The sequence below is a fragment of the Schistocerca gregaria genome, chromosome 4, assembly GCF_023897955.1.
Source record: "Schistocerca gregaria isolate iqSchGreg1 chromosome 4, iqSchGreg1.2, whole genome shotgun sequence".
NCBI lineage: Eukaryota > Metazoa > Arthropoda > Insecta > Orthoptera > Acrididae > Schistocerca > Schistocerca gregaria.
In genome coordinates, this window is record NC_064923.1 from 80539202 (window position 1) to 80554361 (window position 15160).

Genomic DNA, 15160 nt, shown 5'->3' on the forward strand with positions numbered 1-15160 from the left:
GACTTGATTTTGTAACCACCAAAATAATACCACGTGGCCTCTGACTCCATTAAGTTTTACTTTATTTCCTTCTTCGCCTCTGGGTGCTTCACAATTTCTGTCAGATAGTGTATGTAATCAATATATTTAACTTATTTTATGCTATATGCTATGAGATGCAGTTATACACTTACAGGAATTTAGGATACAACACTCATAAACTCTGTTCAAGAATATCTGTAAGAAATAAAAGAAAATTTTCAGAAAACAGTTTTGATCTACCATAAATGTATCCATTCATCTGACAGCCATTTTATTTCTGTTAAATGAAAGGTACTTGAATCCACAATAAAACAAAAAAAGTAAATGATGAAATGTTAGATCTAGACCGACTAAAAAAATATTACTGGAATAGTAATATCTAATGAGAAACTGACAGTTAAATAGTACTCAATGCCAGTGACAATATCTGGATGGGAACTGAAGTTAATGATTAAGAACTATAAACTTAGAATATTTAAGCAAAAATACAAAGAAATTATTTATATTTTTCATTTTAGGTTCAGCACTGCCAGAACCAGAATCAAGAATTGTGAATGGAACAGAAGTTATGGATGGACAGTATCCATTTATGGTAAATATTAACTTATTTCTCTTTCAAGAATTTACTGCACTTTCTTTAGAAATGATTAATCACTTACGTTGAATAATTATTAGATAAAATGAAAGTCATAGTTTTCTAGTGGAGACATAAAAAGCTGATTAGTACAGGCAGTGAGGGCGTTCTTACATTAACATCTACATGATTATTTTGCAATTCACAATTAACTGCTTGGCAGAAGGTTCATCAAACCACCTTCAAGTTATTTCTCTACCGTTCCACTATCAAGCAGTGTGCAGGATAAATAAACACTTAAATCTTTTTGTGTGAGCTCTGAGATCTCTTATTTTATTATGATAATCATTCTTCCCTATGTAGGTGAGTGCCAAAAAATATTTCATTCAAGAGGAGAAATGTGGTGATTGAAATTTCATGAGAAGATCATGCTGCAATGAAAATCACCTTTGTTTTAGTAACTGCCACCCCAATTTGTGTATCATATCCATGTTACTCTCTCCACTATTTCACTATAAAACAGATTCAATATACTTTTGTCCTTTTTGAAGATTGTGGTGTGTTTCATGTCTGAATGTCATCTCTTGAGATATCCTCATGAGAAAAGCAACACCACTGATGAAATGCAGCAGTTCACCTCCAGTAGTCACTTTTATTCTGTGTACTTTTGTCGGCACAGTGCTCCACATGTGAAGATTTGCCAGTGGTTGAACTGGTAAGTGGAATGCTAGATAACAGTATTGTCACAAGAGATTCACCTCTTATAAAAAGTAATATTAAGTTGTTGCTATTGTCATGTCCAGGGTCCTTAGGACAGTAGAAATATAATTTCATGTTGCATTTCATATAGCATGACTATTTGGAGGCATCCATATGAAAATTCACACATGAAAACAATAACCTATGACACAAGATTGCTAGTCTTATCTTCAGCAAATGAAACAATTAGTACCATCAATAGATACATATAATAGCATATTTAACTCTTCTAGCTTTTCCTTGGGAAAGATAGGAAGATAGGTTGGTGAAGGTTAAAAAGAAGGGACAGGCCACACAGGACACAAGATGAGAGGGATTCACCTGCTGTGAGTATGAGGCCTTGTTCTCAGCAGTATTGGCATGCATAACAACTCCAGTCATTACCCACAATATTGTACATCAGCCACAAGTGCTACTAAGAATCACTTTCCATCTAAGACACATTTACAAACAATGAAATCAATTTCTAAGATACACATTGCTTGACAAAAAAATTGAAGCTGCCAGGAAGACAGATTAGCTGTTAATGTTAATTTATACAGATACACTTTATTGGTGGGTATGTAAATGATCAGCATAGTTATTCTCTGGGACAGGTGAAATAGCCACCAGAGTGCATTATATTCCATACGTTTAGACTTGGTATCAGGCCTGGTGGAGTATATGAGGGGCATGAACAGAATTAGATGTTGAATGATCACTGTGAAGGAAATGGAGATGCTACATATTAGTGTCATACAGCATTATCAGCACCTGACAGAGTTGAAATAGGGTTAACTGTTTGTCTCCATTTGGACAGCTGGTCAAATCATTCAATATCCAAGTGTGGGAGGCATTCAGATGAGACAATGGCCACATGTTGGACTGCTTGGGAATGCAAGGGCAAACTTACTTGTTTTCAAGATTCTGGTTGACCATGTCTGATCATCACAAAGGAGGATCATTGTATTGTGCATATCATAACCCATTCACACCTGCACCTGCCATCTGAAGATAACTAACGGACAACATTGTGTCATCCTGCAATGTTGGACAGAGACTGAAACAGCCATACCAGGGTATTATCATCCCATGCAAAGGCTGCAGTTAATACCCCAACACAAACGGCTGCATTTTGAGTGGTCCTGTGACTGGGAAGCATGGACTGCTAATGAATGACTGTTCAGCAATGAATGCCATTCTGTATTACCCTGGTAGACTGTAACCAGGAAGTATGGCAGCAACCTGTGGAGAGGTCCCATTGTTCCAGTGTTTTGGGGAGGCACAGAAATGTCCTTGTGCCATGGTATTGGCAGCCTTCTGAAATGACTTCAGGCTGTGACTTGTACTGATGAGGGAACTCTGAAGGCACAACAGTGTGTCATGAACATATTGCGTTCTCAATCATTACCTCTCACGCAATAGTATGGTGGTGCCATTTATCAACAGGGCATTGCCTCATCCACAAATGAGATGCGTCTCTATCATCTGTAGGGGTCTGGGTTGAGATCCCTTTTGTTGTCAGGATGACACAGCTTGAGATACATTGGAGCAGGCTGATCAGCACATTGTATGCTAATGATATAACATCAGCAGAATAAACATTTATGTGTATTCTTCTCTGTGTTGGTGCCCTGGCCAGTCAGACTGCATTGCATGGCCTCAGAGCATGCTGATACTGTCTCAGCAATTTTTGGAGGACATCACCCTGGCAGCATTTGTACACATAGAGGTGATGGCAGGCAGGCAGCAGGTCTTGTTGGCGGCTGACGTAGCCCGTACAGCAAGCTTTGCTGCCCAGGATGATGACTGCATATTACCAGAGTATTCTCGTGGACATTAAAGATATGTGCTCAGGTAATCTCTTAGCAACTCTACACAGTGTGGAGATGAATAAAGGCATAGCCCTTCCACTAAGGAAAGCCGTGAATATTGATGATTGCTGATGATTAGTCGGGGGCAGCAGTGGTTAATGCACCTCCAGAATATTGCAAAGGCATGCTGGATGGTGGCAACATTTTGCCATCACAGTGTAAATACACATATTGTGTAAAAGTGTGTGAAGGGATGTACCAACTGACCATCAACATGGAAGCAGACAGATGGACACTAACAGAAAGAAGCTTTGCATACTGTTGGAAGCCAACACTTAGCATTATGCTAGAAACAGATATGTAACTTCCAGAAAACCATCTGAAAATGAACCTGAAAAGGTTCAAAAAGTGATTTCTAGAATAATAAATTACTATATAAAAAAGTGACTGGTTGCAGTTCTATGTATTTACATTCATATAACAGTCATGGGTCCTAGAATACCCACAATGGATAAGCTTAACAGTCATTTTGTTTCAGCTAGACAGAGGCAGAAATTTCCAAGTCTTCTCACCAGTGATTGAGAGGTCAGCAGCTCACAGTGACCAAGTACAACAGATTGGACAGAGAGCAGTTTTAAAGGCAGAAGTGATCTTCACAAACAGTAGTAATTCATCACAGGTTCAGCCACGTAGCTGGTGTACTGCACTGTAATTTATGTTAATGCTCAAAAGCCCAAGTATTTATTACTGTATGTGTGTGGCAATGACACAATGCCTTGCCTGTGATGACTGAATGCGATCTACTTTTATGAGCCAGTCAGTTGTCTTCACCACCCCTCTATTTTGCAAAACTGACTTTCAGGATATTGGCTTGTTGCTTTTCTACCATATCAGTAAACTGATAGATGTTCTTGTGAAACTTTTACTCTCTAGTGTGAAATCAAGCAGCACTGGCTGAACAACATTATTTCTTTGCCTCACTGAGGTCATGTTGCTGAGTTTATGATTCAGGCCTCTTGCTTGTGTGAGGTGAACAAGTATCTTCTAGGTTTGCTCTGCTATTTGCAGTTTTGGCTTTCTGCCTGTCTGTCATTTTGATTGCGACATGGGGCATTGGCCTGGCTTGCCTTGGCTTGGCACTGGCTGGAGAGGACTTTGATAAAATTTTACATTTGCCCATAACACATTTCTGCTGTGTAACATTACCCTCTCCTTTCCAAAAATTTGTCACAAAATTTTTCTCTCCAAAACAATCTCACAACATGCCTGTTTCATAGATAATTACACACTGTACAATTCTATTTTTTATCCTTAATTCTACATTGTTCCTGTTGAATACTTATTCTTCAATACATGTTTACAATCTTACTTTATATTACATTTTTAGTTGTTATTACTACCATTTAGCTACTTCACAGGTATTTGATGGATCGGTGATTCAGGTGGATGAGTGGTTTTATGTCTCAAGCAAAGGTATTGTTAACAGAACCACAGCAGCACTGGAAGTAGAGATGCTTATAGTCATGATGGTATACATTGTTTATCTCTGTAGTTCTGAGTTTGCTGGAACATTTGCTGTACTGAAATTCATCCCTTTTGTGACTATTATGTGTTTGTCTAGTGAGTACAATTGGTTGGGACTTAAGGCAGTGTTGACAAATGGTAGGTTTTGTGCAGGTAACACTTCTATTTTATTATTTTTTATTTTTTTTATTTTTTTCCAGCCAATACAGTGTACATTGTGAGAAATGGATCATGTTCATACCCATGATAGTAATGAAATTGTGCTCCTCCTATATCACAAATTGTACCATTTATTAATATACCACTGTTTCATGGTCCTACTTTGGTCATGACCATGGGTTTCCATTTTGGTAACAGTTTGCAATATCAACTTCTGGCAACAAAACTAAATAAATCTGTTTTCCCTAATAACAGCTGTACCTCACACCCTATATGTTAGGCTGTATCACTCTGGCTGGACAAATCATGATGCTTTCTCTTATACATTCTTGTAACTCTGCTAAAGAGCACAAGGACGAATTCTCCCCTTTTTTCTCAGATTAATAATACTTCTTGCATGTGTATTTGGCTCCTTTTGTGTACCACTATCAAAAATTGAATGGGAACATCCAGTTTAGCTCCATCTGGGCCAACTTTGTTGGATGTTATGTGGTATAATAAGGCTTGAATTCTCTTCATTAGAGTTATTACATGTTGCAATTCTGCAGGGAATTCTTTTGTGCCTGGTGTAAATTGCTAGGACTTGTGTTGCAGGCAATAATGCAGAACTCAGGTGTCCATGCATTAAATGTAAGCTGCTTATTGCTTTGTTGCTGCTTCTACCTTTGCATTATTTGAGCTATCTGCTAATGCTTACGACATTGCATTCTCCCCTCTAACGTACTTAACCAAGTCTGAATTCTTTCCAAGTTTTTATTCATTACCTGCATGGTACTTTTTACATACTGTGCCAGTCCCCTAGTAAATTCTCTTAACATTCTCATGTTAATATGCACATTCTGTTCCATGCTTGTCAGCTGCATAGTATGCCATTCTACTACAGCTCCAGTGGTATCTGCTATTCCCATGTTAGTTGACATGTTCCATATCCACGAGGAACTCCTCAGCATGGATCTATGGAACGAAAATCTAATCTAATTTAATCTAATCTGTTTATTCTAGGTTTGGTATATATTTACTGTGTGCATTGCTGGATACTATTTGCAGTAAATTCACTCCTGCATCCAATTATTGTCTTTCCTTCCTGATCAATATTTGTGGTACTATTTCCATAAACTGAATAATATGCATTCTCAGTTTCCCATATGAGTCTTAGCTGAAACTTGTTATGTATCCTGGCAGAAAAAAATCACAGTACCAAAAAATAGTTAATGTAGAGTAATGAAATTTTGGGAATACTCTCGTCTAGACAATATATTTAAGTGATTAACACTGCAAGATCACAGATAATGTAAGTGTGAGATAAACCATTGCAAATGTGAAATGCTGGTACATTAATAACTGCTGAAACCATCTGAATGTTGAATTCAGGCATGCAAACATGCATACAGTTTGTTATACAGGTGGCAGATGTCATTTGGTGGGATGGAATACAATGTCTCTTGCACCTGATCAGTCAATACAGGGATGGTTAATGCTGGTTGTGGATGACGCAGAGTTGTTGTTCGAGGATGTCCCACATGTGCTTGATTGGAGACAGAACTGGTGGTCAAGGAGGCCAAGGCAACATGTTGACATTCTGTAGAGCATATTCGGTTATAAAAGTGCTGTGTGGGTGAGAATTATCCTGTTGGAAAATACCTCCGGGAATCCTTTTCATGAATGGCAGCACAACAGGTCAGTGCAACAGCCTGATGTACAGACTTCCAGTTAGGGTACATGGGATGACCACAAGAGTGCTCCTGCTGTCATACAAAATCACACCGCAGACCATAACTCCAGGTGAAGATCCAGTGTGCCTATCATGCAGTCAGGTTGGTTGCAGGCCCTCAGCTGGCATCTTTTTAACCAGCACATGGACATCACTAGCACTGAGGCAGAACCACCTTTCACCAGAGAACACAATAAACCTCCATTCTGGCCTTCAATGAGTTCTCACTTGATGCCACTGAAGTTGCAAATGGTGGTGGTATGTGGTCAGTGAAATGCAAGTTACAGGGTATCTGACTCAGAACTGTCACTGAAGTAACCAATTTCTGACAGTTTGTTGTGTCAGTGTGGTGCCAACTGCTGCTCAAATTGCTGCTGCAAATGCAATATGATGTGCCAGAGGCATATGATGAACATGGTGGTCTTCTCTGTAGATGGTGCCACCTGGCCACCAGGAGGCTGGTCTTCTTGTGACTGCACATTCCTGTGACCACTCTGAACTTAAGAATCCAATTATTTACTTTGTGCTACTGTATTAGTTTGTTGGTCTGGGATTGCTACCATTCACTGTAGCAGGTAAATGTTCTATTACTGTTAACATGTACTTATTCTCTGCATGAGCTCTGTTAAATGTTCCTAAGACATCCAATCCAATTTAACTTCTGGCAATGTTTCCAATGGAACTTTTTGGTGGCTAAGGTCAGCACAAAGTATATGAAACTTTTTGAAGGCTAAGATCAGCCCTCTGAGCACAAAGTATACAAGCTTTTACATACTCTTCCATATAACACAGTATTTTTGGTAACTCCCCTATCCATAATTCTGCAAGGGCCATGGTATGCTAACATGTGATCAAGTGTTTCTTGCAAAATTTCATCCCTGAACACTGTTGGAACTACCACATGTGGTCCATACTTTGTGCATCTGCAGAGTAAGCTGTTGTGTGTCACAAACTGCAGCTGCAGTTTGAATGCATGATACTCTACCCCACTTTGTCACTTGCTTGTGCTTTCTGCCATTCAGCTATACTATTACCTATTGTTTTCAGAACTCAAAGTTTTCTTCTCAGTGTGTCCACATTTTCATGCTCTTTGCTGGTATATGAACTACCTCATAATGGAATTCACTCACTTTGGGCACCAATATTGTTAATCTACTTGTTGGCCCCTTTTTAAAGCATTGAAAATTTTAACAATTCCATCATTATACATTCTGAAATGTCTGTTGGTGATCAAAAGAAATCAGGACAATATGAAAACCAATACAGACTTCCATAATTACAATACAAGGCAATGTAAAGATCTCCACATACAAGCTGTAACAAGGACCCAAAGCCAGAAACATGTATGTAATCAAGGCATCAAACTTTTTAATGCACTACCAAAACATATCATAGAGCTGGAAAATGAGGATAAATTTAAAACTGTTATACAGAACCACATGCTTGACAAATGTTATTACAGCTTAAGTGAATATCTCTGTGCAACTGTATAACAATATATGTTTAAGTTAATGTGACAAATGAAATTACATCAGTGCATAAGAAATTGTTATAAACACACTTATTAGTTGTATAGTGCATTTAACATAAGATAGATTAATATGAATTTAGCACAGGTACAAATTTTGTAAAGATATTATATAGTTGTTAAAATGTACCCTGACAAATCCTATATCACAAATGTTATCATTGGGATGATAATAAATAAATAAATAGAAGGATCCTTTAATCCTAACAACCAGTTTAGCGATGCGTGGTCTGTTAGTACTTAGAACTTCTGGTCATGTGCATAACAGTGAAAGTGTAATTCTATAAATAACTGCTAGTACCTCCTCTTCTATCATGGAATAATTCTATTCTGCCCTGTTCAGTTTTCTAGACACATAAGTCATGTCTTCACCATCTACTTTTGATGGAGAAGGCAACCAAGTGCAAAATTACTGGCATCTCAAGAAAAGATTAATTCTTTTTCAAAATCTAGGAGTATCAGTACTAGATATGATGTCAGTACTTTTTTCAACATCTCAAATATTGTTTGGCAATCTGTTGTTCATTTGAATTTTACACATTTTTGTGACAACTGATTTAGTTATTCAGCAATTTTTGCAAAATCTTCTATGAATTTCCTATAATAGTTGCATGGACCTAGGAATGACTGAAGTTGTTTGGTTGTTTGAGGCATTGTAAAGTCACAGACTGCCAAAATTGATCAGGGATCAAGTTTTACACCTTCTGCACTAGTTACATGGCTAACGTATTGAACTTTTACTTGTGTAAAATGGCATTTATCTGCAATGAGTGTCAGGCATGTTGTCTATAGTCTAGCAAATATGTCTTCCAAACTTCTAATATTTTCCTCTATATCTCTCAAAAATATAATAATGTTGCCTAAGTACATCACAAATTTTTTAGGTTTCAATCTACAAAGTACACCATCCAAAAGTCTCTGAGATGGGTCAGTACATTTTTAATTCCAAATGGGGTTCTCCAATAATGGTAATGACTCTATGATGTCATGGTGGCAGTTTTTGGCCTATTTTCTGGAACTACTTCTGATTAGTGATGTCTGCTTCTTAGATCTACTGGTGAAAAGTATCTTCATTGACCTAGATTGTCCAATATTTCTGTAATATTGGGCATAGAATATGTGTCAATGACTGTTTCACTGTGAAATTATCTGTAATTGTGACAGAATACGTACTTCTTAGTACCAGGTGGTGATTCTTCAGAACAATACTGACAGTTGCACTCCATGGACTATCACTATGTTCTATTATTCATTCTGCCAGTTGCTGGTCAGTAGATTCCACTTTCAATAGTTGCAGATGCTTGTATTCATAATATTGCTTCCTATAGACTGTGTGAAGATTAGCCATTAGGGATTCATAATTTTTTTCTAGTTTTCTGCCATTTCTTTTGTATAAATAAGTTTTCTTATTATTACTTTAATACGGAAAGACTTCAAATTGTTTTGAAGAAATGCTACATAAATCATAGACATGAACACACTGAGAGTGGTAATAAAACTGTGTATTGTATTTGTCTTCTTAGTGAACAGCTGAATGTTGAAGCCACAACTGTCACAGTGGGCATAATTACAGTTGTGGATCAAGTGTAAGAACAGTTTTACTGATTGTGAATTTTTGATTACAGAAGTCACATGCAAAACAGTTACATTGTGGTTGGAATTTATCGTGAACAGTGTATAAGATACAGAAATCAGAACAAAATGAGTAAAACAAGTAATAGACATGTGCATGAAAAAACAGTGGATTATCACCAACAATTACATCTGTTCAGCCAGTGGTCTGTTAAATACCACTGCAGATGACTTTGCAGCATAACTGAGAAGAGACTTTACTGGCATACTTTGCTATGGAAATATGACAAATGGCATGACAGTGACTGTAATAACTTTGTCTTCAACATCACAAGTCATTACCATTGTCTCAACATGCCACCAAACCTCTCCAACAACAAACAGATACACTGCATTGCTGTGTGCTCTCCCTAGTTAAAGACAAACAGAATTTAGCTCTTAAGATTGTAAATTATTTGCTTCATTATAAAACTATTTTCTTCTTTTCCTTTCCTTAACTTTTGCTACATAAATAAAATTGCTGGAAGTGAATTATTAACCTTCAGTGTAGTTTTACTAACCCACCATTAGTCTGAGGTATTTTTCTTTTATTTAAACTATCTTTCTTTTAAATTAATGGAGCTGCAATTACAGGCACTTTGTATGTCTTCTGAGGGGATGTGTTACAAATTCATGTTATTTTCAAAGTGAGTTTGCATACTTTAATGTATGATATGGATGCGTGTGTAAACTGTTGTGTCCACCATTAGTTTCTGAACGTGGACCAATAGCATTAAAGCTTTCATATATGTATTTGCAGTTCAGTTGGCAACACATTTATGATTGGTGCACCTTGCAACATTGTCTCACTTGCAGTTGTTGCAGAAACAAAGTTCTATTGAGTTCAGTTGTACACCATGAAAGATTGATTTTGACATAATGTTTGTCAAGGAAATTGAGTTTGAGAACTGCATTACAGAGTAACCATCACCATCATTGGCAATGCTTCCATGTATTCTCAAAAACTCTTAGATTCAATTCTGAAGTCAAGCTGTTTTGTCACTAATGAGTTCACATCACTGTTATCTACTCCATGTAACATGTATCATGGAGACCTAAGTCTTTCTTGCCCTGCTCTGTGCCTAAGAAGCAACATTCCATCTCTCCAGAATTAAGTGCAGTGTTTCCTACTACTGGGAATGTCTTCCAATGGGTGATGAATTCCCATTTGTGTTAAATGTAAGCATTTTATGGTGATATTCCCTTTATTTCTTATTACTGCACTCTTGTGCCTCATGATCAACTCAACCACACTCATAACAGTCTGGTTGGTGACATTGCTTCTGAAGATGACCCTTAGGTTCACATCTGGAGCAATTTATTTCAGAGTTGAAAACCTGATGATCACTGTGCCAATTTGTAGCAATGTGTTTCTTCCAACCATTTGCTGATTGCACTACCATATCTTATGGACTGTAAGATGCACTTTTTTTCAGAATATTTGCTCAAAAATTTGGGTGTGCCTTTTATGTGAATTTAAAATAAAAATGTCCAGCATTTGATTTAAAAGTCCTACCAGTCTAAAAAATGGCCGCTTTAATGGGGAACCTATCTGTATCTGGCAACATTGGCTCAACTACTGGGGCAGCAGTAGTGCGTCAATGCAATGAATGTGAGTTGCCGGGATTCAGAAGCTTGCTAACACTGCCTCCCCCTCCCCCCCCTCCCCCCTGCCATCACAAACCAATAACACTTGTCTAGCCTAGCGTATGATGCATCACTGCAGTACTGCAGTCTACATTGTAGTGAACTTGAATTGAAAGTGATTTGTGTTTCCAGAATTTGAGTTATCAGTAACAGTAAAATATTTTTGTTAGTAGCTAGTTTTGTAATGGAAACAAATAAAAGATATTCATATGATGTAGGCTATAAGTTAAAAGTAATAGCTTATGCAGAAAAACATGGAAACACAGCAGCTGGGTGGCATTTCAATCCTCCACCAACAGAAAAAACCATTTGTGATTGGTAGGCTAGTAAAAAAGAATTTCAAAAAATGAGGAAGACCAAATGTACAGATAGAGGACAGAATGCAAAATGACCAATACCAGAAGATGACTTGCTGAAATGGATTCAAGGACACCAAAATGGCATTGGAATTCGTACAAAAAAGATTCAAAAGCATGCTTGTAAGCTAGTGCTACAGTAGACTTTAAGGGTGGAGTTAGTTGGCGCTTCAGGTTTATGAAGCTTTGTGGACTTGGCATGCAAAACCAAAACTACAATATCTCAGAAAATGCCACAAGAGTGTGAAGATAAAATATTACCTTTCAGTCACTTTATTATTCAACACTGAAAGAAAACCAATGAGGAACTGAGCCAAAAGAAAACCAATGTATAACTAAGCCATATAGCAAATATGGATGAAACTCCTCAGACATTTGATGTGCTGAGAAACAGAATTGTTGCCATGAAAGGTGCGGAAACTGCAACCATAGAAACAAGTTTACATGAAAAAATGTACTAAACTGTTGTCCTGCCATTTTGTTCTGATGGTACTAGATGTAATCCAATGATTATTTTCAAGTGCAAAACAATACCAAAACATTTTGAGATACTGACAGTTATTGCTGTTCATGTACATGACAAAGGATGGATGGACAAGGCTGGTATGGAATTATGGATTGACAGAGTGTGGGAGAGAACGAAAGGTGCTTTATTGAAGAAAAGTTCTGATCTTGTGCTATATCAGTTTAGTAGACATTTGAAAAATTCTGTGAAAGAGAAATTGAGACAGGGAAATACAGAGCTTGCTGTTATTCTGTGAGCACTTACTTCCCAACTGCAACCTCTTGACATCTCCATAAATAAACCATTTAAAGCGTATACGAGAGAATGGAGCAGATCGATGATGGATAAACCCAACATTAATTGATGCCATAGTGAGCTTTAAAATGACCTACAATCAAACAAAATAATTTAAATGCATAGATAAAAAAAATCTGCTCACCAACTGGCGGCAGAACACACACATTAAAGATGGTTGTAATTGGCAAGCTTTTGGAGCCAGTGGCTTCTTCTTCAGGCAGAAGGGATGAAGGGGAAAAAGGAAGAGGGGTGAAGGAAAAGGACAGTAGAGGTATAGGAAAAGGGGTAGATTTCAGGAAAGTCTCTGAGAACTTCAGGACAGGGGAGACTTACCGCACGGGATGAAAAGGAAAGTCTTTCCTTCTCATCTCATATGGTAAGTCTCCCCTGACCTGCAGTTCTAGCTGACTTTCCCAAAATCTACACCTTTCCCTAGATCTCTCCAGTCCTTTTCCTTCATCCCTATTCCTTCTTCTCCTACAACCCTTCTGTCTAAAGAAAGAGCCATTGGTTCTAAAAACTTGCCAAATTACAACCGTCTTTAATGTGTGTGTTCAGCCCCGCTTGGTGAGTAGATTTTTTCTAGCCAGTTAAATCATTTTGTCAATAATTGATTGTTTTCATTGTTATCTACAATCAAACAAGTGTGTCATGGATAACACTGTCATGGTCCGAAGTAAGAGATAACATCACTGGCAGAAACCATCAGCCAGCTCCTGTAATGTTTGTGCCTTGTTAAGTACCTCATGAGATTTCATGTGTTTTAGCTTTGCCCCTTAACAATAAGGTAGCCACAAGCAAACATGTTTCATTCGCCCAATTGCACAATCCAGCACTAGCTAGTACATCTTTGATGAACACAGTGATATCCCCTACTGTTTTCCTGAAAAAAAAAAGAAAAAAAAAGCAGTACAACATTTCCTGTTGACAGATCAAGAGGAGGGTATGGGTGATCTTAGTTTCTTCTCTCTCTGATAATAACTGCTATACCACAGCATGTAAGATTTCAGCTTGAGTATGCAGATCTTCATTTTGCTGCTCATACATTCTTACTTGCTCTGCAAAAGTGGTTTCACCTGTGGTGACAGCATGTGTTTCCACGATTTTTTGTATTCTATTACTGCCATTACATAAGAAAGATATGGGAAAACTACACTTACATTACACACAGCAATACAACAAATTAATTTATGTGCTGGATCTTAACCCAACTGTGACTCTGATCAGCCTTGTACCAAGTGACCAAGCCTTTCACAGATGTAACATGTAGCTGGTAATAACTAAATGCATGGCAACTTGTGACCCCACAAATTAAAAAATTGCATTCCATGGCATTAAATGTATTTCCTTGATATTTCCTCTAAACAGTACACATCTGCAGTTTCCTATGATTTAACAAATGACACTTTGAGAGTGGCATTAACATCTCTATGACTCCACATGGTCACAAACAATTACATAATCAGGAAGGCCAGAGGAAAAATGCTTACTCACCACACTGCATTGCATCAAGATGGAGGTCCAGATAGTGATGGTGATGCTGCAGACATGGTTGCACTATGGCTGTGGCAGCCAATGTATACACTGACTCCTATTTGTAGGGGCCTGGGATGGGACCCTTGCTTTGTCACTACGACATAGTGTGGAATGCAGTGGAGTAGGCTGGTTGGCACACTGGGTGCTAATGGCACAACATTAACAGAACAAGACCTTGTTACATTATTGTTACAGTCATATATTCTTCCTTATGGCAGCACCTTGGCCTGTGTCAGTGCAGTGCACAGTCTCAGAGCTTGCTGCTGCAAACTTTGGAGGACATCAACCTGGCAGCATCCATGTAAACATGGTATTGGGTGGGTGGCAGGTCTTGCTGTTGGCTGATGTAGTCCAATTACAGGTATTGCTGCCCAGGACAGCAACTGAGTATTACCAGAGCACTCTCATGGACGATGCCAAAGGGGTGTGCTTGGGTAATATCTCAGCAAATCTGCATAGTGTGGGGATAAACAACAGCACAGCCCTTCTACCAAGGAAGGCCGAGGATGTCAATGACTACTTACAGGTACCAGTCGAGGGCAGTGGTTGTTAGTGCATCTCCAAAACACTGTGACAGGCTGATGGTGCTCTGAATACCATCAGTGTGGTTGAGCAGGCCAGAGATAGGAGTCTCCAAGTCTTCTCATCTGTGGTGAGAGGTTGGCAGCTGACAGACAGAGAGCAGTTGCAAAGGCAGAAGTCATTTTGGAAAACAGTAGCATTGCATCATAGGTTCGGCCTTGTAGCTGGTGTACTGCAACATAATTTATGAGAAGGTTCAGAAGCCCAGGTATTTAATACTGTACCTATGAGGAAATGATGTTATGCCTGACCAGTGATGACCAAATTTCGCCTACTTTTCTGAGCCCATCCTTCATGCCTTTCAGGGCTTCAGCTTGTTGCCTTTCCACTATATCAGCAGACTGACAGATGTTCTTGTGAAACTTTTAGTCTCTCTTATGAAATCAAGCTGTGCTGTCTCAGCGATGTTATGTCTTCTCCTCGCTGAGGTCATGTTGCTGAGTTTGCGGTTCAGGTGTCTCGCTCGCATGATGTGAGGCTATACCTTCTGAGTTTGCCCTGTTATTCACAATGTCAGTTTTCTGCCTGTTGACATCTAATTGTGACATGGGATATTG

The 15160-nt window shown here is 38.4% G+C and overlaps 1 protein-coding gene across 1 annotated transcript in view; it reads left to right on the top strand.

Annotated features, from left to right (window-relative positions):
• LOC126268224 (chymotrypsin-2-like) overlaps nt 1-15160 on the top strand; it is a 210012-nt gene that overhangs the window by 40789 nt on the left and 154063 nt on the right. The window contains exon 2 of the mRNA XM_049973859.1: nt 540-613. Coding sequence (XP_049829816.1) covers nt 540-613 — 74 coding nt within the window. The remainder of the gene's footprint in view (nt 1-539; nt 614-15160) is intronic.